The 24,859-nt window shown below is 50.0% G+C and overlaps 9 protein-coding genes across 9 annotated transcripts; 6 read left to right on the plus strand and 3 right to left on the minus strand.

The window, feature by feature from the left end:
* Positions 1–154: 154 nt before the first annotated feature.
* On the plus strand, positions 155–1,701 carry BDR25DRAFT_364484 (uncharacterized protein; the record flags this gene model as incomplete). The annotated part of the gene is made up of 3 exons (XM_033696848.1): positions 155–916; positions 1,028–1,132; positions 1,291–1,701. 3 exons carry the CDS (start codon positions 155–157, stop codon positions 1,576–1,578), a joined length of 1,155 nt encoding a protein of 384 aa, XP_033554453.1. The 3' UTR covers positions 1,579–1,701.
* Positions 1,482–2,527, plus strand: BDR25DRAFT_274890 (membrane-associated proteins in eicosanoid and glutathione metabolism). Its single transcript, XM_033687445.1, has 2 exons — positions 1,482–1,855; positions 1,995–2,527. Exons 1-2 carry the CDS (start codon positions 1,824–1,826, stop codon positions 2,422–2,424), a joined length of 462 nt encoding a protein of 153 aa, XP_033554454.1. The 5' UTR covers positions 1,482–1,823; the 3' UTR covers positions 2,425–2,527.
* Positions 2,528–3,910: 1,383 nt separating this feature from the next.
* On the plus strand, positions 3,911–6,497 carry BDR25DRAFT_347949 (uncharacterized protein; the record flags this gene model as incomplete). Its single annotated transcript, XM_033694343.1, has 11 exons — positions 3,911–4,038; positions 4,064–4,081; positions 4,134–5,289; positions 5,334–5,445; positions 5,481–5,527; positions 5,594–5,612; positions 5,688–5,737; positions 5,812–5,843; positions 5,909–5,958; positions 6,020–6,126; positions 6,192–6,497. 11 exons carry the CDS (start codon positions 3,911–3,913, stop codon positions 6,495–6,497), a joined length of 2,025 nt encoding a protein of 674 aa, XP_033554455.1.
* A 614-nt stretch (positions 6,498–7,111) lies between these two features.
* Positions 7,112–11,433, minus strand: BDR25DRAFT_2497 (uncharacterized protein). Its single transcript, XM_033686027.1, has 4 exons — positions 10,297–11,433; positions 10,172–10,243; positions 9,904–10,122; positions 7,112–9,847 (listed from the first exon to the last, which is right to left on the minus strand). Exons 1-4 carry the CDS (start codon positions 11,288–11,290, stop codon positions 7,263–7,265), a joined length of 3,870 nt encoding a protein of 1,289 aa, XP_033554456.1. The 5' UTR covers positions 11,291–11,433; the 3' UTR covers positions 7,112–7,262.
* Positions 11,434–12,836: 1,403 nt separating this feature from the next.
* Positions 12,837–13,973, plus strand: BDR25DRAFT_207606 (Isochorismatase hydrolase; the record flags this gene model as incomplete). The annotated part of the gene is made up of 5 exons (XM_033684539.1): positions 12,837–13,209; positions 13,275–13,413; positions 13,484–13,577; positions 13,629–13,801; positions 13,895–13,973. 5 exons carry the CDS (start codon positions 12,837–12,839, stop codon positions 13,971–13,973), a joined length of 858 nt encoding a protein of 285 aa, XP_033554457.1.
* A 1,456-nt stretch (positions 13,974–15,429) lies between these two features.
* BDR25DRAFT_2542 (acetate kinase) lies at positions 15,430–17,251 on the minus strand. The gene is made up of 3 exons (XM_033686282.1): positions 16,690–17,251; positions 16,323–16,527; positions 15,430–16,256 (listed from the first exon to the last, which is right to left on the minus strand). The coding sequence occupies exons 1-3, from the start codon at positions 17,070–17,072 to the stop codon at positions 15,582–15,584; spliced, it is 1,263 nt and encodes a 420-aa protein (XP_033554458.1). The 5' UTR covers positions 17,073–17,251; the 3' UTR covers positions 15,430–15,581.
* A 1,012-nt stretch (positions 17,252–18,263) lies between these two features.
* BDR25DRAFT_347952 (uncharacterized protein) lies at positions 18,264–20,984 on the plus strand (the record flags this gene model as incomplete). The annotated part of the gene is made up of 15 exons (XM_033694345.1): positions 18,264–18,450; positions 18,499–18,617; positions 18,653–18,868; positions 18,897–18,983; positions 19,048–19,609; positions 19,645–19,702; positions 19,736–19,854; positions 19,951–20,033; positions 20,062–20,130; positions 20,173–20,260; positions 20,297–20,396; positions 20,508–20,539; positions 20,589–20,707; positions 20,774–20,890; positions 20,919–20,984. The coding sequence occupies 15 exons, from the start codon at positions 18,264–18,266 to the stop codon at positions 20,982–20,984; spliced, it is 2,022 nt and encodes a 673-aa protein (XP_033554459.1).
* A 568-nt stretch (positions 20,985–21,552) lies between these two features.
* On the minus strand, positions 21,553–22,633 carry BDR25DRAFT_390158 (uncharacterized protein; the record flags this gene model as incomplete). Its single annotated transcript, XM_033698087.1, has 8 exons — positions 21,553–21,567; positions 21,593–21,718; positions 21,761–21,786; positions 21,869–21,908; positions 21,969–21,989; positions 22,045–22,097; positions 22,218–22,437; positions 22,496–22,633. 8 exons carry the CDS (start codon positions 22,631–22,633, stop codon positions 21,553–21,555), a joined length of 639 nt encoding a protein of 212 aa, XP_033554460.1.
* Positions 22,585–24,851, plus strand: BDR25DRAFT_274903 (alpha/beta-hydrolase; the record flags this gene model as incomplete). The annotated part of the gene is made up of 4 exons (XM_033687446.1): positions 22,585–23,281; positions 23,334–23,594; positions 23,642–24,351; positions 24,453–24,851. Exons 1-4 carry the CDS (start codon positions 22,984–22,986, stop codon positions 24,849–24,851), a joined length of 1,668 nt encoding a protein of 555 aa, XP_033554461.1. The 5' UTR covers positions 22,585–22,983.
* Between the last annotated feature and the right edge of the window lie 8 nt (positions 24,852–24,859).

Raw genomic sequence — 24,859 nt, forward strand, 5'->3', positions numbered from 1 at the left:
AGAAGATCCGCAGGAGTCACGTTTCCTCGCGTTTTTGCTCCTGTGCCCCCACCTTGGAATTCGTTGTCACGACGCCACACCATGACCACACAACCTACAACGACTTCATGATATATTATTACTCTACACAGCCTTCATCACCCTACGGCGCGCAATGTCCCAATCCTCAGTTGGCCTGAATGATCCAACCACCGAGGCGAACTCAACACCATCACATGCTACCGCAATGCCTACAAAGCCTAGCGGCCTCCCACTTACGCTCATCCTCGCGGCTACTCCTAACCTCGGCATTGGAAAAGCCGGACAACTGCCGTGGCCATCACTAAAGCAAGAAATGGGCTACTTCGCACGCGTCACAAAACGCGTCCCTGCAGTCCCCTCCTCGCAATCACAGCCGCAACCGCGTAAGCGCATCAATGCTGTTATAATGGGACGGAAAACTTGGGACTCTATACCCCTGAAATTCAGGCCTTTGAAGGGGAGGATGAATTTCGTCGTTACGAGGGATGTGGGTAGTGAGAAATGGGCTTCAACTGCGCTGAGAAAGGGTGGGGGGTTAGAAGAAGGCCCGATAATTGTGTCAAGTATTCAAGCTGCTGTTGAGGCGTTAGACGGCGAGGAGGTGGAGAGGCGAGATGTGAGTGTTGAACGCGCTTTTGTGATTGGAGGTGGGAGTGTGTATAAAGCTGCTTTGGAGCTTCCCCAGACGAGGAGGGTGCTGCTGACGAAGATTGAGAGGGAGTATGAGTGTGATACTTTCTTTCCTGTAGATTTGGATGGGGAAGAGGGGAAGAAGGAGGGATGGGTGAAGCGGAGTAGAAAGGACTTGCAGGACTTCGTAGGAGAGGAGGTTGCGGAGGGGGGCTTGGAGGAGCAGGGAGTGAGGTTTGAGTTTTGGATGTATGAAAAGGGGGAGGTGAGTGAATGAGTCATGTATTGGCCAACCTCTTGCAAAAGGGCATTCGCTCTACGAGCTCTGGAAGGAAAATATCAGGAGTTTCTTAACATGCATTATATGTTGGCACAGGATGGAGCATGCCTATGGTTGGAGAAAAGGGACAAGATCGACATACTCTTGCCTCGCCTCAAATCGGCAACAACGTGCCTGAGGAATGCTTACTACCCTATCTTGGTACGCATATATTCCCAAGACCTAAAGCCGAAGCACACCAGAGATATGCAAGGGTTAAAGAAGACTAAGGTACCTCATTGGTCAGCCACTCCCACCCTACTTTCCTAAACTCTCCGCAATTCTTAGTACAAATGACGAGCTTGCATGCTCTTGATTAGATATTTATGTGTTTCCTGCTACCTCTCTATAGAAGCTGTTCTCCATTGAATTCCCGCAACATGATACCTCTTGGTTTTGAAGAGAGGCAGTTTGAGCTACTCAGCCCTGGCATTTCCCGCTCACCTGCCAAGACACCCCAACAGCGCCTAAATTCGCCTTCACTATTATCGGACGCCTTTGCAAACCCTAAGGCATACGCAGGTCCAGTTTACTTCAACAATGTCGCCCCCAATATTAGGACTTGCGAGATGCGAGTTCTTCGGGCCCACGAGTCCGGGGCGACATGATACGCCCAAAGTTTGGCCGCCGGCTTCAAGATCATCCGAGTGTCCGCGCAAGTTCGTCCGGCAGCCTTCTATTGAACACTTTGCTTCATCTCTTTTCCTGAACCCCGAGTCTATATATATTGTCGGCCGTCCTGGACAGGCAGAGATACCATCGGGCATCCAATCGCGCATATTTCAGGCCTTCCAGCGCCTTCTAACTCTGAATTTGACGCTCGTAGAAGGAAAAGCAAAATCAAGCACTCAAAATGGTATCCCTCGATATCACACCTGAGTATGGGTATGTCCACTCATTAATTCCATTTCCTTGAGGCTTCTCCAGCTTCTCCCACATCTCATCAACCGATAACCAGCTCCCCAATTCCCTAATACCCCTCCTGGCCTGAACCCCAACCCCCACCACTAACAACACCCCCCAGCTACGTCCTCCTCGCCGCAGTCTCCACCTTCGCCGTTGGCACCTGGCACGGTATGCGCGTCGGTTCCTTCCGCAAGCAGGCCAAAATCCCGTACCCCTACGAATACGCGTCCTACGAACAAGTCTCCACCGCCTCCCCTTCCAGAGCGAAGGACATGACGCTCTTTAACAGCGCACAGCGCGCCCACCAGAACTTCAACGAGAACCATCCGACCGCTGTTGGCGCTATGTTGATTGCGGGAATAAAATATCCAACGGCTGCGGCGGTTCTCGGGGCCGTATGGGCGGTGAATAGGGTTGTCTATGCGATCGGGTATACGAATGGGGCGGAGGGCGGGAAGGGGAGATATTATGGTTTGTTATGGATGTTGGCGCATTACGCGCTGATTGGGTATGCTGGGACAAGTGCTTGGAAGATTGCGCAGATTTGAAGGAGACATAACTACGTGGAAGTTCACTTAGGGAATTGGACGGACAAAACTTATGAGGGGTAAGATTTCGGACACGAATCTTATGTCAATTGTACAACAGTTTCTTAGCTACGTCTGTTGGCTTCCCATTTTCCTTCATTCTCTCGAAGCCCTCCTTCCATGATGGATCGTCCAGCCAGCCTAACGACTAGCACTCTCTGTCGATATACTACGAGTCATCGCCTATGAAGTGGGAGGGGCGTACAAACCCAATTCGAAAAGCCCGGAAGGAGATAACCACAAACTCAACAAAGTTGACCCGAACACGAAGACAGGCCCGTTTCTCGTTGTTTGTAGCTGGGAGTAATATCCTGGCCATGTCCTGCAGGCTCTTATTCATCCGTAGGCAAAAATACGGCATGCTTATAGGCATTACGCGAGCGCAAAACTTGTTCTAGAAATCACACAGGGATCACTTGCAGACTTCCGTTCCAGATTTTCATTTCCTCTGGTCAACTCATTGTCACCCAAGGTACAGTACATCTCTTCCTCATTGGTTTATAGATGCAACACGATCCATTCCGCGGTAGCCTCATCTGTCAGGCAACTGCTCTGTCACACTATAGCGAGTGGTTACGACTCCTCCAGGAAGGCTTTTGATAGTAAGAGTTCTCACTAGCAACTAATTCTCGCTTTCTTACTATATTAACAGATTCCAGTAGAGCCTTGGTACGTATTTGTACTATTCTACATCCGTCTACTTCCACGCCGTACTTATGTGCGTGGGGAGCGTCGCCCTATATTTGGCTTTCTGATTTTTCCGTTCGCTCTGCATCTCTCTGTCTTCAATTCATCCTGAATTAGACAATCCATTTCCTCCTACACTAGCAACCGCCGCTGTTAATTTCTTCAGTCAAACCTGAAATCACTCTGAGTAGGTACCTCTGTCTCATTTGGCTTGATTCAAGCTTTGGCTTGCCACGTGCTAAACGGCGCTATGAAAACGGCGCTATGAAGACGGCCACAAGATCCATGTTTCACACACAAGCACTCTGCCACTACCCCACTATGCCAGGCACTCAAACGCCTTCTCCATCTTCGCAGGCTAACGTATGTACCAGAGAGAGCCCTTCATCAATCCAGTTGGCTTTTGCATTACCCACACCACTGCTCGTAAATTCACTCCCGGAAAAAATCCAACATTAGAGCCACTCCTTTACACACGGGTCGAACGTCGCGCGATGATGTATTATGTCTCTTCCAGACAATAACACCCTGTCTCACTTCATTTTAACTTCGGGATTCCCGCTTTGATCTAGATGAGCCTTGCTGCATGTCTCTCCATGGCACAAGCCCTTCTAGAACCTGATATCCCCCCACCCGCCATAATATGCCTCAGTCCCCGTCATTGCTGTCTGAGACACAGGAGGTGAGGTGGTCTTTACGCCTGCAGGTCGCTAGAAAAACATCTGTTGGCTGCATGATGTAAGCCGTGCGCTAAAACGACATGGAATTAGAGCGCAGATGGCGGTTTGTTTGCTATGACAACTTCCGCAGTCTTGCCCGTGCGCGTTTTGAGCTGGAATGCAAGGCTGAGGAAGTCTTTGTCGTGTTTGAAACAATAGACAGGGGAATGTGAGTGTGTTTCGGGATGTGCGAGCTGTTTGACATGGAGTAAGTGGCTAATTGGGGTATTGGGGATAGAGAGGAAAATTATAAGTCTCGCACAGTTGGACACCCAAACCACCTTTCCTTCCCATCTTATCAGCCTTCCTCGGCTCTTTCGGGCTCGTTCTGTTCAATTCCCATACCTTCAAGACAATAATCGTCCATTCCTCAATCCTCCTGTACGCTAGCCTCGTAACACTAATCACCACTCCTTTACCCTCTTCTCTATCCATCCGCTTGAAACCCACCCAAACCGCTCCTCACAAAATGGACTTCCAGTTCTCTACAAACCCCGTCCAATCCGCCGGCATACCTAGCGTTGAAATGTCACATTTAATCACCGTGCTTGGTGTTTTCGGTGCAATTATCTGTTTACACTGGCAGCAAATCGTTGATTCTATTCAACTGCTCCTGGAACCACCGGCTCTCACCCCTCCTCCTCAGAACGGCGAGAAAAATTTTGACAAGAAGGAGGAGGTCGAGAAGGAGACCGAGAAGGGGGGATACAAGGGCTTGATCAAGAAGGAATCTAATATCCTGGCTGCTGTCGTCGGCGTGAAGCACTTTCTCCCTATCCGCGCCACCAGAGATATTGATGCGAAGCCAAAGGAGTCTAAGGAAGCCATAAAAGAGGAAGAAATCAAGAAAGATGCTGAGCAGGAAGAAACCAAGGATATGATCCAGAAGATCGTTGGTATCTCGGCTGGTACCCTCAACGACAGGAAGCCGAAGGGCTCTCCCACCGCGACCGAGGACATGGCCGACACAAAGGAGCCAAACGGTATTTTCGAGGAAGCACTGTTGAAGGGGTGGATCGGAAAAAAAGCCAATGAGAAGCTCGCCGCCGAATCACCAACCACGCAGTCCCACAGCACACAAACCCGTGAGAACACCGTTGCCGAAGAATCCGTCAAGGATTTCAACGAACCCCGGATGAACAAGAAACTCATCCACTCATCTAACAATGCACCCCAAGCCGTTGGAGCCCATCACGAGCTCCATCTGAAGCCTCTCCCTTCAATTCCGCAGGAATCCTGGGCTCACAAAGTTAGGGCTAAGACGATATCCCACAGACAGAATGGAAACAAGGGGGATAGCTCCGAGGGAGATGCTGCCAAGACAAACGCAGTCAGCACCCCTGCTTCTCTGGATTTGTTTGCCGTGGTATATCATGAGAACAAGCTTGGGGCATCAGTTCCTGTGTCTATGGAGAAGATCGTCAAGGAGGAGGAGAAGGACGAGGGAGAGACTGCCCCTACTAGAACGACCACCAGCGAGCAAGAGGAATAAGCATCATTCATCGACAAGCCGTCCCGAGTTGTGACATGCCGGCATGCACAACGAACGTGAGGCGTCAACAAAGAGTGAATTTTCGTAGGCATTCCGAGGTTGAGAAAACTTACCTGTAGACGGTAGCAGACGCCACATTGCAACATTTCCCTTCTCCTCACACCAGGTGGCCCTTTTATAGACTCTTCTCTGTTCATCCCCTTGGCGCTTTTCCAACCTCGAAGTATACTAGACACCCCTCACCCCTTCCTGTCCCCTTTGTTTCTATTTTCTCTGCAGCTGCCCACCCCTAATAAACCTCAATTCCCCACCCGACTTATGATTAGTGTACGAACTAGCTCGCAACGTGGTGAAGAGAAAAGTCTTTCAGATTGAGGTTAGCCTACATTTGCGCAAATAGCTAGAAGAACCTTAACATTTGGTAAAAAAAACCAAAAAAACCAGCTTTAGCGTAAGAAGGATCGAGATAAAATACCATTGTGGTGAGGTCCTGTGAAACAAAAGGGAAACCATGAACTCTTCTTTACAATTCCCTCATCTCGGTTAGGCAGCCAAGGATGCTTCTCCCTGTCGAAATGAAGGGATGTTTTAGATATTGTGAGATTGTTGGAAGAAAGATGTTAAAAGGTAGCTGTAGACTAATCGATGTTTGTCAAAGGGATCGTTGCTACTGTGGAGAATTGCATGTGGTTGCGGAGATCACTTACTTTTAAGCCATGCACCAACCCAAGTACCTTAATCATCGCCATCACTATCACCGCAACTGTCACCAAAACGCACACAGAATATCTAATTTACACTTTTATTTCTCCACCCCATCACAAGCCCAGCATCAGGAGCTACAAAATCCCCCAGCCGACCGCTTTGAGTATCAATCAACTTCAGCCTTTTATCTATACATGCAATCAAGCCACCCCACCTTGATTTGGCCCGCAAATGCCCTCGCAAAAGATAGCTTGGCAGGCAAAGGAAAAATTTGGGGCCGTACAAAAGCAGTAAAAGCAAAGCCTGCCCAATCAGCCAGCCAGCAAGATATACCGAATATCCATCCGTCCATGGATAATAGAAGCACAAGCCGAACCCCGCGCAATGAGGAAGAAATGTCGACACAATCCCAGAAACAAAAGAGAAAATAAAATGGGCAAAATAGAGGTAACAAAAGAAATGTATCAAGCAAACTCCACCTCAATGCCGAAAATAAAGCACATGCCATGTTAGTTGCAAGAGCAGGAAAAATCGAACTCCAAGCCGTGTGGAAAAAAACAAAGACCCCGCTCTGATTGAGTGTCCGAGGTAAGGAGAAGATGAAAGAGAATTCCTCCTAGTTGAGAGAGACGGCCACTTGCCAACAACTACCAGCAGATTCTGCGCTATTCTTGTTGTCTTGATTTGGTCGAAACTCCCCATCTCGTTCGCTCCCTCACTTTTCTTTCGTGGACCAATTGAAATGCTGTGACATGCAATAATGGATATTTTGTGTACCATGCTCTGTCCTGCCCTGCCCTGCCCTGCTCTGCCCTGCTCTGCCCTGCCCTGCTCTGCCCTGCCCTGACCTGCCATGTCGTGTCCAGCGTGCTCACTGTTGACCGAGACCCACATAATATTCTTTCGCCTACATCGACCTCCAGTAGCCACTCCCAATGTTCTGAAGCAATCCTCAGTCGCAAAATTAGGTCCAGAATCGATGACCGAAATACTCCGGAGTATCGACCCATGAAGGACCACATGAGAGCGAGATATATACTCGAGATACCAGAAGATCCAAGGGAGCGGATTGGGCAAACTCAATACCTCGCCGTGAACGGCATATCCAAAACCTAGACCAAGAGCAGCAACGAGTGAAAACAGTTGGGCCAAGAACCCCAAGAAGATTGGCTTGGCGGACGGTGAGGTGTCAATATCTAACCGCCTTTCCGATCGGCTGCGCTTGCGGGGAGTGGTTCGCCCACATTCTTGGCTTCATTCCCTTGCTTAGGCTTGTTCTGTTTCTTTCTTCTCTTTTGAGTTGCTTGCTGCTGCCACGATCCATTGGAATTGGTATTTCCTCCATTTGACTTGTTCCCCTTGTCGCTCAGTTGCACGTTTCCTTTTTGCGGGTTGCCACGGCTGTTCTCCTTCGACGATGCTTGTCCAGGGGTATGCGACGCTCGTCGTTGCTGTTGATGCTGCTCTTTCGATTGCGACTTGTTACCATTGACAAGCTTGGCGTCCGACTGGCGACTGGCAGTTGGAGATGGCGTTCGCGTTTCGAACACCGGCGAAAGCAAGGGTAGAGTTGCCGACTTCACTTCTTGAGGGGGTGCACGCGAGACGTTTAGTGTATCCAATGGGCTAAGACCATTCCCATATTGAGTCCGCCACTGCGGGGGCTGTGTCCTTGTTGGAGAAATATCGGTCGAGCGATTGTTTTTCTCGCCGTCCGTGGAGTCGTAGTTCATCCAAGACTCTGGCAACGTCGGGAACGGCTGCTTACTTACACTAGGGACTCGCGACAGGCCATTTGTATCCGTTGGAGATGTGTTGCTTCCTGAACCGTTCGCTATGTTAGCCCTGAGCATCTCTAATCCTTTCTGACGCTGAATCTCGTCGAGGATGAACTGCTGGCGTTGCTCTTTTGGAGTCATGCGGTACTGATCTGCAGTATTGACATAGATACCAAGCGCGCTCGGATTAGCTACATCCAAAGTAGAAGGAAGAGCATCAACAGTTTCGCTTCGGTTCCTTGACTCACGTGGTTGCGCGGGGAAAGACCCATTTACAATCACCGGGCTCCCGTCATCCGGTGGCTGCGTAGAGTCTCTATGGTCCTTGCGCTGTTGTGCCTTCGCACCATTAGGAGGAGTAACACCAGTTGAGTAGCTGCGGACGTGACCTCCTAATGGCGAAGGCGATCGCGAAACCCGTCTCAAAGCAGTGTTTAGAAGGGGTTGTGTTATTTCAGGAGAAACGCGCCTACGACGTTGCGTAATCTCGTTATACGAAGGGATTTGAGGAACACTGTAATCTTGAAGGGCTGGACGTGGCTGTGGTTGCTCTGCTACGTAGTAGCCAACATACTCCTTCGGTGTACCGTGGTCAGAAGGGATGGCGGGCTCGGGAAAATTAGATAGTGGGCTATAAGGCGCTTCAGGTGCTAGCTGTGGGGTTGCTACCTCCTGCGTAGAGCGGGCTATGGGATACCCGGCCGCGAATGCAGAAGGGTCGAAGTATTGTGGTATGGCATTGTAACTTGGCGGCAGGGTTTGTTGCGGAACAGCGCGGGCAGGCTGCGACTGTGAACGAATAGATCCAGTGTCACTGGCGTTGGAAGAGCGATGGATGGTTCGGCGTAGTCCTGGGATGCTGTTGGTGAGCGAAGGCGAAGAAGGATTTGTCCTCGAACCATCCTGCGACACAGCTGCACTTCCTTGCGGTTGTTCGAAGAAACCCGGGTAGTGGTACAGGAACGTGTGCGGAAGAGCACTAGCAGGGACGCCCAATTCTTGCGGCCGAGGACTCGATCGCCCATTTATATATGGCGATTTCTGCGGGGAACCATTCGTACTCTGGCCACGGCTTTGCGCCTGGGCTTGTGCTTGGGCAACGGCGTGGGCATGGATCTGGGCAGCCTGGACCTGGTGTGCTTGTTGGGCGCGTTGTTGGGCAGCAAGTTGCGCTCGCAAAGAGTTCGACTGTATCTCTAGCAACTGATATTGATGGAACAGCTGGTCATGCAGATGCTCGTTGAGCCCCCTGGGGAAGTATTCCTGGCCAGGTGCTGCAGATATGGGTGGACTGTTCAAAAAGGGCGGTCGATTCGCCCCAAAAGCCGCTCCGCTAGATGCCCTTCTCCCGTAACCATGATTTCCCTTCTGGTTGAAGCCGCCTCTTCCGCCACGATGACCAGACCCTCCACGGCCACCCCGCCCACTCGGCGCGCTTGCAGTCAGAGTGGGCTTGGGGGCGGGCGTAGGCTTCTTGAACACCACCTTCTCCTCAGGTGGGAATTCGTACTGCTCGCATGCCTTCTCGAGCTGCCCACCGTCAGCAAGCAGGTCAAATGCTCGTCGGATCTCGAGGTGGATTCCACGCCAGGCAAACTCGTCGGCAGAGTTACCCAGGTTCCGATCCGTGTTGAAAGGCTCCTCGACGCATAACCTATTACGTGCCTCCTTGGTAAGGCTTGCTAGGTCCCAGCGCTTTTGGACCCTTGTGATCAGCTTGCCCTCGCGCACCGAAATGACGTCCTTCTCATAGTCTACCTCGTGCCCATAGCGCCGAAAAAAATGGAAGAGTAGTTGACCTAGTGATTCTTTGTTGTCTTCACCGAATCCGCGAAGTTTGTCGAGGTCATCGGCAAAATCAGAGTCGCAGGGCGTGCTTGTGCGTTCGTCATTTTTGCGATATGGTAGCTTGTGGAGAGCGGGGATGATCGGAGGATCGCGTGTCTGGAGAAAATTCAAGATCATACATATCCAGGTATACGAGCTTATGGTCCCCCCAAGGGCTGTAGAGTGCATTAGCGATGCTTTAGAAATTGGTAGGCCGCACATAGAATCTTACCAGCATCGTTGAGAATACGCTGCTTCGTCCAGTATTTAATGATCATAGCCAATTCCCGAACGCGATCATCAATCTGGACATAGGTCTTGATCATGCGCGTATTCTCTAGCGCGAGCAAATTGTTGACGTTCATGTCGCATGCCAACTCGAGCTCAGGATCCCAAATCTTGACGATTCGGACTTTTGCCTGAGGCACGCAGACAACTTTTTCCATGCCGTCTAGATTGGATCAGCGGAGTTGTGAGGCGATGGTGTGGTAGAAACCTACGTTTTGCAAGCGCCTCAGCGAGCGAATGCATCTCTTCCAACTTTGTCATGGGTGTTTGGATACATATGTCAACTATCGCTACCATTAGAACTGCCAACCGCCAAACGTGCGACTCTGTATCTTACCATCACTCTCGCTTGTGTATAGCAAATTTCCCGACGACCCAAAGACATGGACCTTGAACTCATTCCCAGGCCACTCGCTCAGGAGAATATTTTCCAACTTCTTCACAAAGACAAGTCTTCGATTGGAGCTTTCCTCGCTCGGCAATAACCGGTCGTAGAGTTCGCGCATGTCGCCACTCAGCTTCTCGTCCTCGTGAGGATCCAACTCCTTCTTCGGTTCTTCCTTTGCCTTCTCCAAAATATCCGATGATGTGTAAGGGATGCGCCTCCTTCCAAATGCAACGTTTGTCTCGTATTGGCACTTGCCTAGATGCCGCGGTCCCTTCCTCAGAGAGGCCATAGTGCCGTTCGCCTCGGACGAGACGGACCGCGGAGAGTGACTGCCTAGCCCGCCATTGGGAGACGGAGATCTCGACCGGGTCTCGAATTGGCGAGGGAATTGAAGCGGGGTGGATGGGACCGAATTCGAATGATGCGACACTATGGACGGTCGTTGGCTTCGAGGGAAGGATGCAGGCTCCTCGCGCCTAGGCCCCATTGTTGCAGTAGCAGCGGTGCTCGAGGTCATCGACGGTGCGCCACGCTGAACGCCGTGCAGAGAGCCGTTATTCCCATCGAGCTGTTGGCGCGCCCTGGTCAGATTGGCGGGGTGGTTCTTCACGGCGGGACGAGGTCGGTCCCGCTCCGCAGTCGGGCTCTGTGAATGCGGAGACACGATGACGGCTGGGAACGAGGCGGCGAGGGCGGCGTCGGGGTGAAAGGCGTCGAGGCGGACCAGCTGTAGCGTGGGGTGCTGCAGCAGCAGCAGAGTGGGCTGTTGGTCGAGGTGCTGTTGTGTTGCTGCGTGTGACCTGCGCTGAAGCGACAGAGAGGCGGCAAATGGCCCAACGGTGGGCGGGCACTCAGCAGGCCGGCGCTGTCCCGAATGAATGTGGGAAGGATGCTGGATATAGAGATATGGGGAGTTTGAGTCGCGGGGACGGGAATCGCCCATAAACCTGGGCCGGGGGTGGTGGTGGTAGTGGTGGTGGAAGGATAGCGCGGTGCGGAGGTGTGGTGGAGAGGGGTGACCGCTGAGCACGTCGAGGACGAGGGTGCCGTGAGACTGCGTGCGGGTGCAAGAGCCCACGAAGTCCAGGTGAAGGTGGTGTGGAGGACTTGTCGGATTGGCGTGACGGAAAAGCTGGGGGAAATTCGAAGTCGTTTGAGTATCCTTCGGTCAAGCCCCTGCTGCAGCGTGGTTCCCGAGGCGGTCTGCTGTGGTTGGATGCAGCAAGCGGGCTAGGGGCGGCGAGCGCTAAAGCAATGGCCAGTCGAGGATGCTGCAGTGGGGGAGAGGTGTGCAGCAGTGAAAGAGGGTGTCAAGCGTGGAGAGAGAAAGTAGGGAGGGGAGACGAGGGACCGTGAATTGCTTGCCGTTGGAGCAAAGCGCGGCGGCCAGACGCAGAGGGCAGCCAGAGAGACGAGCAACTCGCTTCCACTCGCACCCCTGGGCCTTCACTGCAACGTCCAGCACAAGCAGAACACGCTGCACAGGAGGGGAGAGTCAGATTATTACGGTATTCTAGCTAGCTGCCGCCGACGGCCACTTTATTCACAATGTCCGCGCCCAATGTCTAGCATCTTTCTTCCGGGCGTGCCTGCAGCGATGCTTCTCGCAGCATCCCCATTGGTGCGCGCTTTAAGCTTGGCTTCAAGATGTGAGTAATTCTATAGGGCACGTCCACAACCGCTCCTTTTCCCTTTCTCTCTCAAAGAAACTGAGCACTGGACACTGAATAACGAAACGCCTGCACACCTTGCCGTCATGCCGCAGCCCACCCTCTGTCGGGAGTCTGACCACGGAGCGAGGGGCTTAGGTTGTATACTATGACCTCCCCCTCCCCAAAGAAAATAGATGCGCTGACTGACCCGCCACCAGAGCGCTGAGTAGCGGCTGAGGTGAGTAGAGAGGGGAGCATCGTCGACTAAAACGGTGCGACCTCGAGACGACGTCCGTGTGGAGAGGACCGTTGCAAGCAATCAGATCACGGCCTGGGGTGTGCTGGAGCAGCCCTCCGTCAGCTAAAGGGCGGCTCCAACGCACCCTTCCTGTTGGACCTGGGCTGCTCCTTCTGGGTAGTCATCAATAAGGATAGGGACTGTCAGAGCATGTGTTGTTCCTGTCATCTCATCTCACTATTTATTCCTCCATCATCACCGCGCCCTCGGCCTGGTTCCTGTGCAGTTGTTTGAAGGGGTCTCCCGAAATTCCGCATCCAAGTTTAGCAGCGTGGCCTGGCACGTAGGGCGGACTTTGTCGCGCCAATCAGGCTGGCAGCGGTGGGATTGTAGATTAGGGCAATTTGCGGAGGGAAGAGTGCGTGGAGTGCGTCCGCGAGCGGAGCCAATTCATTCACTCGTTCCCAAACCGCCGCCGCTTTCCAATCTCCTGAGCCGGGGGCGGGCTGCAACCGCCAAAAACGCAGTCCGGCGGGCAGTCTGAACCCCCCACGCACTCTTAGCAGTTCAAGTCTACGGGTATGGGCACGGGTACGGGTATGTGTGGTAGTGTATGTCATCCCCCTCCGCCGAGACCGCTCTCGGATTGTGTCTGCGCAGCGTCATGCTTCGTCGCCTGCCTTTGCTCCCTTCTCCCGCCAGAACTACACTCCACACAGTATCCCTCCAAAGAAACAACACAATGGCACAGCGACGGATCAGTAGGCTCCTCATTGGCTCCGGCACGCCATTGCAACGCGCGCTCACAGCTGGATAGCAAACCCCGCCCTCTTGTGCGAAACCATCCACCACCCAAGCCTGAACACGTTTGCTCACGCTTTGCCAGTATCTGTGACCTGCAGGAGAAGTTCCGCCCCGCCATCCATGAATTTCCCAGGGTCATTGCAACCACGCAGAAGATGCTCAAAGCGAGTATGTGCCTGGCCTGCAGCCTTCCGAGGTACTTTGCGCTCTTGATACTGATGGGGAGCTGCTAGGCCAAATCCTAAACATCCCAGTCTTCGCCACCACCCAGAACAAGGCCCGTCTAGGTGAAACATGCCCAGAGCTGGGGCTGGATGTTCCCGGAGGTGTTCAAACGGTGGTCCACGCAGATAAGACGCTCTTTTCCATGCTGTACGTCTAGATTCGGCAATTTCTTGCTGCGTACCTTCCAGAACTGACCAGCGCCTGACTGCACCTGCAGCACTCCAGAAGTCCGCCAGGGCATCGCCCGACTCAACTCTCAACTCTCGTGCGTGATCGTCGGCATTGAATCCCATATCTGTGTAACCCAGACGGTTAGCTTCCCTGGCAAGCGCCGTTGATCCAATCGACTCACAAAGCCTTAGGCATTGGATCTATTACATGACGGACATAAGGTCTACATTCTGGCCGACGGCGTGAGTAGCTGCAATAAAGAAGAGATACCCATTGCCCTGGAACGGCTACGGCAGGAGGGTGCTGTGGTGACAACCAGCGAGAGCTGGATGTACGAATGTGTAGGTGACGCTGGAATTAATGAGTAAGTATCAATCCCTTTTGCTCGCCCTAATGCCTGCAGATCGGCTCAGATCTGTCCCGCACACAGTCATTCTAACCTCGTTCATCTTGGTAGATTCCGTCAAATCATTGGTGTCGTCAAAGAGTCGCATCAGAGCACAAAGGAAGTTCTGCAGACACTATGCAAGATTTGATCGTCCTATGCTTTCGAAAAGCAATCTGAACTGGGCATCAATGCTTCGCGATCAACTTCCCTGCAAGTTCAAAGCTACAAAAACGGCAACTGAGATAAGTATTACATTTGGCCTTTGTTACAATTATCCTTGGATTCGCCCATATCGAAGAACCTCCAGATGCGCCTCGTCGTATTCTGAAGATAGAACCATTTCAATCTATTTACTTAATATCGGCAAAATTTCACCCTAGAGAGTTTCATGATGGCTCCAGAACCATGGCGAATAAAGTGTCTGCCGAGCTTTCGATATCACGCGCGAGAGGTGAAGGGCCTACCAGATCTGAAGAATTTCGAAGCACTACGTCTTTATAATCGTGGAGATCTAGCCTCGAAAACTTCACCGTGGTCCCAATCGGTAAAACTTGCTGGCGGCAACCATGGATCGCTGAACAGAAGTGAAAGGAGCTTTTGCCTTGTTGCTGGCATCGTCTACACGGTCAAGCGGATCAAGTTTTGCTTTCTTATGATTCGACATGCAATATCTTCGAGGCGCGTTTCTGGACAGGACAATTACGCCATCTCGACGCGTGTCGTGCATCGCGGTTAAGAGATGGTAGCATTCGCTTCGCCCCCAAACAATGGTGGTCGACGGCATATTCCGCCTACTTCTGAAGTAATAGGTTATCGACAATTCCAGAGTTACTCCGTACGCTCTTGTCACGGACACAGTGATCCCTTCCTTCACGAGGAAATTTTAGTCTCCTACAATGGATCTCTACTTCCACGACCCAGTCTCGAAATTTTGTTCTACGTTTCCTGCCAAATCGATGAAAAGCCTCGTCTAATCACGGGCTTTCTTCTAAAAATAAAATCAACAGATCCTTCAACTCCATTAGAACTCACATCCAATATGCAGCATCTTTAGGAACAAAATGCCAAGGCCCTTATCGGTCTTTCAAACAGCAACACTTCCTCCTCTAAGGGCAAAACACACTGCATCCCAAGAGCGTCATTGAAGGACCTTCTGCAGTTTACCTGTAGGTAAATAAGTTTCCAGCCATCTTCCTTATCTATCACCTTCAAATCTTGCCCCATGCACATAATTTTATCCAGTACAAAGAATACTTAGCTTTGACACCAGACTTCTGTGGGAGCGGTGTTTAATTGTACGGTTCTCAGCATGTTTAGGGCATTCAAGTGGCACGCCCATCGCACAGTACAGTTTTGTGTACATATCTACAACCACCCGAAACCCGCTCCTGCTAGGAGCCTACGTCTCTCGAGCGTAGCACCAAATCTCCTGCGTAGCTGTATAGCTTACTAATTCTCACAAAAAAATTTTTCAAGGCCCACGTATCGCGATGCCCTTAATCGAACCGGTTATATCCTCATGTCTACCTGAATCTTCTTCAGCCTCGTCAGGCTCTTCCCCTTCTGTTTGATGATTGCTCAGGATGTGAATACCTCCCAACACATTCTTTCTAGTCCCAAAATTTCCTAGCAAAAGTCATTATCATTATTTAATTAATTACACAACCCATCACCAAAAAACTTCTATCATTCCGTAAATGAGCCATCCTCCAAACCACCTCGCACTTTCCAACTCACCCCTTCTCCTCTTCTCCCCTCACTCATTCTCACTGAACCTCTCCCTTTCCTCCAAAACTCCCCTAGCCATCTCCAACTGTTCATCCGTCTTCACAACCAACGTCTTATACCTTGAGCCCTTCCCACTCACATCCACCACAACCCCCTCCCCGGGCTTCTCATTCTTCTCCCGATCCAACTCAAACCCCAAACACTTCACCCCATCCACAACTTCCCTCCTCAACACCGCCCCCCTCTCTCCAATCCCACCCGCAAAAACCAATGCATCGACCTCCCCATTCAACTTCACGAAATATGGCGCCACGTAATTAACAATCCGATCAACGAAGATGTCGAAAGCAAGTTTACAAACCTCATCTCCGCACTCCGCCTTCTCGCTAATGTCCCCGAAATTCGTGGTCCCGGTGAGGCTTTTCCAGCCGGATTGCTTGTTTAGAATTTCTTCCGCTTGCGTGATATGCAAGTGTGCGGAGGAGGAGCGAGAGGGCTGGCCGGCGGAATGAGTGAAATGAAACATTAGCGATGGATCGATGGAGCCGGAGCGCGTGGCGCCTGGGAGGCCGGCGAGGGGGGTTAGACCCATAGTGGTGTCGTGCGACTGCCCGTTCAGAATGCAGCAGGCGGAGGCGCCAGACCCGAGGTGCAGGGCGATTATGTTGAGTTGGTTTAGTGGCTTCTTGAGATGGCCGGAAACCTGTATCTGTGTTAGTATGTTGTAGCATGTAAAGAGAGGGGAGGCGGGGGGAGAGTTTAGACGTACAGCATGCACAATGAATGAATAGCTTATCCCATGGAAACCGTATTTCCTCAATTTATTCTTTTGGGCGACGGCTGGGTCAATCGGGTAAGTGCGTATGTGGGAAGGCATAGTAGCGTGGAAGGAGGAGTCAAAGTAGGCGATATTTGTGGCGTGTGGGAGGAGAGTGGAGACAGCTTTCACGATTGTGAGGGCCGGGCCATTGTGTCTAGGTTGTAATTAGATACTACTGGAAGGAGAGTACTGCGTGCTAATTCATATATCGAGGTGGCGGATGTTGATGTTGCTCTATCAAGAGATAAAAGGAAGGACAAATGGGTCTATAGACCAAGTCGAGAACTCAATAAAGAAAGACGAAAACTGTACTCACAACGGCGCCAAATCACTCAAAGCTTCAATATGATGATACGTATCCTCATCAATAACCTGACTTCTTGGATAATCCCCACCATGCACTACTCGATGGCACGTGAAATGGATATCTTCCTTCTTGCTCAACTCCGGCAATCCCTTGTCTTGCGTCAAGTGATCCAAAATGAACCTGAATGCATCTTCTTGAGAATTCATGTTCTCTAGCTCTCTACCCTTGATTTTTTCGTCACCGCGCTCATACTTGAGGGTTGCAGGTGGGGCGGTTAGGCCTTCGATAACGGCCTCGGCGAGCTGCACCGGGTTGCTAGATTCATTGGCTTTGTAGACTGAAATCTTCACTGAAGAGGAGCCGGCGTTGATGGAGAGGATGATTTCTGGCATGGTGGAGTTGAGAATGTGGTTGAATCTCGTGCGGTCTCTACTCTTGCGATGAACAGCGCTTCGATGGACGATTTTAAATAAATGACCGGTGCAGAAAGAAAGTAAGAAGACAATGAAGAAATCTCTGAGCTTTTAAGGCAGAATATACTCTGTTGTTGAAGAGAATATTATCGTCCTCACTCCACCCTCTTCTGCCTTGCACGTGCGTAGTGGAATGACCCAGCGAAACTTCGCACGGAAGACCAGACCCGGAGCTCGTCCCTTTCTTCCAGAATGCAACCACCACTCAATTTTGGCATACAACAAATAACCTGCAGCCTTACACAGCCCTTGCAAGTTCACACAAGCGTGCGCGACACTTATAGGTGAATTGGGCTCGGTGTATGCGATAGAATGTGGTGATAAAGACGGGAGTTCGTTCTAATCGATGTCACTCGACGCGCCAACACCGGTTTGCTGTTTTTCGTAGCCGTACAGCACGGGATTCTGATTGCCTTGATTGAACTCTCAAATGGCGATGGATGCGAGCGTTTCTTTATTTGTTGCGGTGATGGATGGTGGGAAGACGCTGAGGTAGGATTTGCGTAACTGCCGCCGAGGGCAAATGCCATCTCTCACAGCTGCCTTCCTCAGTTCTTATCTTCAATCTTCAACATTCAATCTCATTAGCCTTTAAATTTCAACTCACACGCGACTTATTGTGCGCGTATTTCTAGGACCTTTCTATTCACGGCCTGCCGTAAATTTAGAATACCCAATGGATCCTCGACCATCTGCACCTATTACTTAAGCTGTCGCACGACCGCGAACAAATCCTAAAAGATTTTCGCCGAAGGAATTCACACGCAGCATAATACCTCAATAACTGCTGAATATAGTACTAATTTTTCAGAAGGATAATACCTTGTTGGAAGGAGATCTGACCGTCGGACGTTGTCAAACCTCGATTGCTAAGTAGGATCCGAGTTGTTGAAACAGAGTATAGCAGGAGGCTGGGACTGAAGAAAATCAGTACGCTGAGAAAAAAACCATGTCAAAGGGTGGTTTCGTTTATTCTCACGTAAATTACCTCATCCAGAAACATGATCCTGGTATTGATATATGTTGTTAGATCCAGCCATGGTATACCCGCGATTCTAAACGTCATTATGGTTCGAAAGATCATTGGGCACCGGTGGAGATGAAGCCGCCATGCACAACCTCATCATCAAGTTTTCCGTCACTGATGAGTGTCTAAATTACACTGATGCTGAAATTCCCGGCGCCACTCACAAAAGTTGTATACTTGGATATGCTCTGGTCGTCAGCTTTGGAGCTGTTGTTGATAAGCCCGGTCTTGCCGTGGGGTGTAACATTAGGGGCAGAGAAGCTGACACAGGTCCTACCGCTACTGCCTAACATGGATACAAATACATTGGCCCGGCAGAACCCAGGGTAGTAATTCCAATCACTCCTGTAAACGGCATCAAGATCAACGAGGAGACGATATATGGATGCATGGACAATATAGCTCACGGCTCTCTTAACAGGCTACGGATACTAGCCGTGATTTGTTGACTGTCTTGAGGATATAGATATAGATCTCGGCAGCTCTCTTAAGTGAGACCTTTTTGAGATTTGAAGAATCTAAAAACTGCACGTTTCGAGAAACCTACCATGAAGCTGCAATGGTTGGCCATCGTGGCGCGAACGCCGAAAGGCTGGAGTGGGCCGAAGAAGATGGGCGGCGTGTTTGCCGAAGGGTCTTTCCAACCCCACCAAGTACGACTTATGAAAGCGAAATCCGATTCTCTGCAGTCGAAGGACCTCTAAGTGTGGCTGAAGTTATACGGACTTGATGAGCTATTCAAAAAGGACGGCACGCCTGCCAAATATATTCTAGACAACATCCCTACAAAGGATGAGAAGAAGGTGGGACAAGTTAAAGAGACGTATGATCCTTATGTTGGTATTAAAGTTTCCTGATTGGATGCAGTTGGCCGTGGAGAAGGGAATCAAGGCTTCATCCATGCAACCCTGTAATTTCCTCATGGACAAAGCATTTCGGGAAAATTCCCATAGCCTTCGACTCTTCTCTCCGGATGAGGTTTTTAGTAAAAATTTAACGCAGTATTTGATCACACTGGACGAAATTTCCAATGGGACGAGTTCTCGAATACACAAGTTATCTAAACCCGTTCCGACTGAGCACTGCTGTTTAAGCTTCATGCAAAGCTACACATTGATTGAGCGAGTAACCCTCTTTCTGTCATATGAGATCGTCTTGGCTATTATTCGCAATATGATGTTTCAACATGTTAAGTTCGGGAAGACGGAGCAAGGAACGTGCTGGCGCTGCCCATTGGCAGTCTCAATTATATCGAGATGTTACCCTAGCCCAGTCAAGGAAAAACAGCTCCAGCCACCAAACCCATCCTTCAATGGTGCGGTTCTGCACTTGATCCACATCTTCTTGGGTATATCTTCCACCAAGAGCAAATTACTTCTTATCCACACTCACACGTTGTCTTCAATCAAAGCGTGGTGTCAATTTCATGGTAGGTTTAAAGCAGACTAGCCCCGAATTTCTAAGTTCCAAGGAAGCAGAAGCACATTCTCAGGTGGGGGCTTCAGTCTGGTAACCTGCAAGCGTAGACAAAGGCTCAATCGGACGTTCTCGTAAGCATCGGGGAGGAGCTTACCTTCAAAGTTTATAAGGCCGCTGGGTTGCATCGAGAGGTTGCTACACACCTACTGGCTAGAGTACTTAACGTAACGGAATTGATGGTCTTGGGAACCGAAGGTACGTAACTGAGTGTAGATACTATCTACACTCAGTTACAGACCAAAGCTTTCACATATGCCCTGGAATTAAAAGGGCCGATCCTCAAATACTGAGAAGATAGATTAACGACAATACTGTTCGACATGGTGCTTCTAAGCCACATTTTTAAGTATCATATTATGGAATTGCGCCGAGAGGTGGCGTGAGGGTGAATGAAAGATCAAGGTCAAACTCGTGGCCTTGCTCGTGGATTTGAAACATCGAATTCAGAAGACGAGGGACTTAATTTTGAAGGTAGCGACCCGGATGGGAAGTATGATTTAGGGGCCGTGAAAGCTACAGGTCAAGGCCGCGTGCTTTACAAAGGATGATTCTTTACGAAGGGGAACATTCAATCCTGGATATATACTCGGGGTTACTGGAGGTCCTTGGTCCCTTGATGCGTGTTGATCAGATTAAGTGGTTCCGGGAGACGATAAACGCCAGTGTCAAGAAATTGATGATGATACCCTCCCAACCTTCAAATCAAACCTACACTCTCTTTCGAATTTCATTCCTTTGTTGTTACTATTGACTCAATTCCCTGACCATTGAATTCGCTTATCGAAACATGTCGATTGTGACAGATTGTGTTCCTAAACTGGTATATCACATCAGCATGTGACTATGAGACCATTCCTTCGCTTTCTTTCTGGAACATTCTGTAGGAACATAAAGTAAGCTTTCTTTGTTGCAACTGCCGACATCCCAAGTACCCAGCCACTATGAGGTCAAGGTACGTTCGAAGTTGGGGAGTATCCCATGTGTTAAGATTGTCCTTGACATTAACCAACTCACCGATGTAAGATTTTCACTGGTAGCCCTAAGCCTCGTGCATATTACATACACTTGAAAACTGATCGGCTGGTGCGGATCATGGATGACTCGATTTGATGAGACATTGCCTACACTACTCCGCACATATCAGTCACGAGGCTCGCCGTCAGTCGGAGATATATCCCTTGACGGTCAAGTTTTCACCGAGCGTGGCGTTTCCTCAGCTGCTTTTGGTTCGGTGAACTGGAAAAAGCGTGGGACGACAGGAAGCACGTGGAAGTAAGAAGATGTTGGCTATTGATAGGACGAGTCAAGTCGGATACACGCTGTAAATGGACGACTCCTTTTGCTCACTACACAGTGCCGTGCACAATCGGCTTCCGGTTTTTGCACGCTGCGGAATTTTTACCCCGCGGCGGCCTCTGTTGCGCTTAGCAGGCCTTGCTTCATTGGCCTTGGCTTAATACGGCGTGTTGCCGCTTGCTTCATTGGCCTTGGCTTAATACGGCGTGTTGCCGCTCGAAGATCACAGAAACTGTCTAAACTCTTGCTTGCATAGCCACATTCATTAGCCACAGTGATGACTAAAGCATTGCTATCAAGCTGTACCTCGTGACGCAGTCTCTTTAAGCCTAAAAGTAGTTCTGTAACCTCTGTTACTAGCTATCTTGCTATTAATCAAGAGACTTCTAGAAGCTTCGCCTTCAAAGTCGCAAATTTACTAGATATATATTCACGCTTATCTCTAGACCCTCTACGAAATAGAGACATGAAGAAAAACAGTAAACGCTTAGTTCTAGGTAAAGTAAGCCTATAACCTCATATGCATATATGCAAAGTTAAGATGTCTTATTAAATATTAAACTCTGTAACTTTTAAAAACATCATAGCCAGGTCAAATCACGAGAGTTTTCCCTTCTGTGGGTCAGCAGGTGTCCACCCAGAAATACTGGAGTTCGTCTTTTGCAGCTTGCCTTCTGCAGAAGTGGATCTTACGATAGCCAGCTTTGGTTTTGCCTGTACCGTCTGCCAGATCCCTAAAAGTAACCTCCTCTTCATCTGCCCCCTAAGTATGGGAAAGAATAGCATAGCGCGGAATGTCTTCGACACGTTCGACTAGGCTGAAGTTGCTGTCTTCAATCCGCAAGAGTCGCATAAGGAGGGAATAGCTTAAGAGCTCTAGCTAAGGAGTTATGAGAAAATATCTTGGCAAGACCTGTACAGTCCGAGAAATCAACAGACTGCGACTGTGTTAACTGGTGAATTCATGAAGGATAACTCTAAAGAACAAGGAAGGGATGACAGCAGGGCAAGACGCAGTGCAAAGTGGCTGAGCTCTAACAAATCAACATGTGGATGAGTAAGCGTGCTTAAACAGTAAATAATTTTAACATCTAATGCCGCCGGAAGGATAATCCGCTCCTGCAAGATGGCAATGTTTGAGACTGTAGATGATGAATGTGGCTAGTGCAGGAAACAGTTTAGACAGTTTCTGTAATCTTTGAGCGGCAGCAACACGCCGTATCAAGCTAAGACTAATGAGGCAAGGTCTATGCTAAGCGCACAGGGGCCGCCGCGGGGATAAAATTCCGCAGCGTGCAAAAACCGGAAGCCGATTGTGCACAGCACTGTAGCAACAGTCCGAGAAAATTCTTCTCTCGGACACGCCGCGCGGTCGATGTAAAGTGCTTGGTGGACTCGTAAAGGGGTTCGTGAAAGAGTAGTGGCTTTGTGCATGAAAGAGGATTGAGCCTCTTTCACCTGACGGTCGAGCTCGTGGCACGGCTTGTTGGGACAGAAGCCAGACCACGTGGGGTAGCCTCCACACTAGCTTGTTTTGCACTAGTCTTTCATCTTGGGCCAGCTTCTGGGCCCTCACTCCCCGACATGTAACATCGAGTTCATCTCTCACGCATCCGCACAGTCGACATCGCATCATCCGGATGGGCTTTGAGCGAGGGGTGGGTTTGCATTCCGGCATTGCGTCCCCCTAAGCTCTATCTCATGGGTTCCGAACTTCATGCCTTGCTATCCAAGCTTTACCGTTCATCCTGTCCAAACCCCTTTCAACAGACTCTTGCGAATTTCAACTCTCATCAGAATAGTAGCTATAATTTCCCCAACAGTCAGCAGTCGGAGCTATCGATCATGCAATCCTTTGAGCCTGCATATCCTTCGATTCAGTTTCGTGTTCCCCCTGGTGTGTGCCTGGGGAGGGGAAACAACCCTGGTCAAACTTGCATCCTTCCACTTCGCCTCGATGGCATGGAGCGTGCAGCATTCAAATAAAATCTACGCCCCATCTGTTTCCTCGATCAGCGGAACATCGCGATGTTTTTCTTTGCTATTGCCATCGCTCTTTTTGGTGTAAACGCGGGGAGGGTGCGTTGCGATCCTGTTTCTGATGCTCTGAGCGCAATACCCACAGCAACGATCAGCGACGGCAAAATTGTCGGTACAACTACGAACATTGCAGGACCGACCGGGTTAATAGCCGTGAACAAGTTCCTCGGCATCCCGTTTGCTTCACCTCCGACTGATTCTGCACGATTTACACCACCCAAACCGCCCGTGAAATGGAGTAGTAAGGACACGAAGGAATTTAAGCCGGCATGCATCCAAGTATTTGGTTCGTTTGCCTATGATTCTAGCCTAAATTACGAGATTCTCATCAGCAACAGCTCCAGTAGCCAATCGCACCTTCGTTGAAGAGGTCTTCAATAACCCTCCACCAGCCGCTGGAGAGAACGAAGATTGCTTGTACCTGAATGTCTTTGCGCCTAAGAAGAAATGGGATTCTTCCAAACCACCATACCCTGTCATGTACTGGATGTATGGTGGAGGCTGGAAATTTGGGGCTTCGTCGCTACAACTATACGATGGCGCTCATTTCGCGGCATTAGAAGATATAATTATCGTCACAGTAAACTATCGGACAAATGGTATGCAAATATTTGCATTATGTATTAGTAGGCGCTAATGGATCTAGCTTTCGGCCTTCCCCAGGCTCCTACGATCAAGAATGTAACAGAGCGCAATCTTGCATTGCTCGACCAACGTGCTGGTCTCGCCTGGGTCCAGAGCAATATCGACCAATTCGGCGGTGACAAATCTCGGGTCACCATATTTGGAGAATCTGCTGGCTCTGTTGCTACGGACATCTTAGTCACTAGTTATCCCAAAGGTTCAAAGCCACCATTCAGTTCTGCAATCATGGAAAGCGGATCATATGCCTATCTCCCATTGGCAAACTGCAACAACAGCGACTTTACAATCTGGAATGGTCTTGTAGACGCCCTTGGCTGCACAAATACGAATCCTGATGCTGCGTTTGCGTGCGTGAAAGGAAAGCCAGCTGCCGACATCAAAAACGCCCAGGAATTATACCCAGCCATAACGTTCGGCTTTGCTTGTGACAATTACACCTTTGTCTCCGACCCGCGGTCTAGGATGGAAGTTGGCAATGTTGCTCAAGTTCCCGTTCTGATGGGTTCGAATACGCAAGATGGTAGCTTCTACGCCAACTTTTATGCGAATTATTCGTTTGATATTTACTGGGGTGGTACCTTTGGCTTCGCGACTCCGGCGATTGTCGCTCAATATCAAAAAGTGAAGGATGCGTATCCCATTGGAAGTGAAGGGCGAGTGGATCTCGTAACGCAATTAACACAGATTGCTACGGATTGGAATTTCCACTGCGTAAGTCTGGCACTTCTATTTTCAGCTCTTTTACCACTCTATTCTAGAGTTATCCCTACTGGAGGCATTCTCAAATATGTTCAGTGCTCACCTCTTCCCAGCCCGCCCTCCTAAACGCAGCAACATCTTCCAAATACATAGACACATACCGCTACCTCTTCAACGCCAGCTTCCCTAACACCCGCATTAACGATCCAACGCGCTGGCCCGAAAAGTATCAAGGTGCATACCACAGCTCCGAGATCCAGATTGTCTTCAATACAGCCCCTTCTGCAGGCGCTACGCCTGAGGAGCAGAAATTGTCGGAGACTATGCGGAAGGCATGGGCAGCCTTTGCGAGGAATCCGAACCAGGCGCCTATAACCGGGTGGACAAAGAGCGGAAGTGACGGATTGGATGCGATGATGTTTGGGAAGGGGAGTCCTGGGGATAGTGGTATGGTGAAGGATTCGAACAAGTGTGATGTTTGGAAGCAGTTTATTATTGATCTCCATGCTTGAAGGCCGAG

This window comes from Lindgomyces ingoldianus, assembly GCF_010093535.1.
Source record: "Lindgomyces ingoldianus strain ATCC 200398 unplaced genomic scaffold BDR25scaffold_1, whole genome shotgun sequence".
Lineage (NCBI taxonomy): Eukaryota > Fungi > Ascomycota > Dothideomycetes > Pleosporales > Lindgomycetaceae > Lindgomyces > Lindgomyces ingoldianus.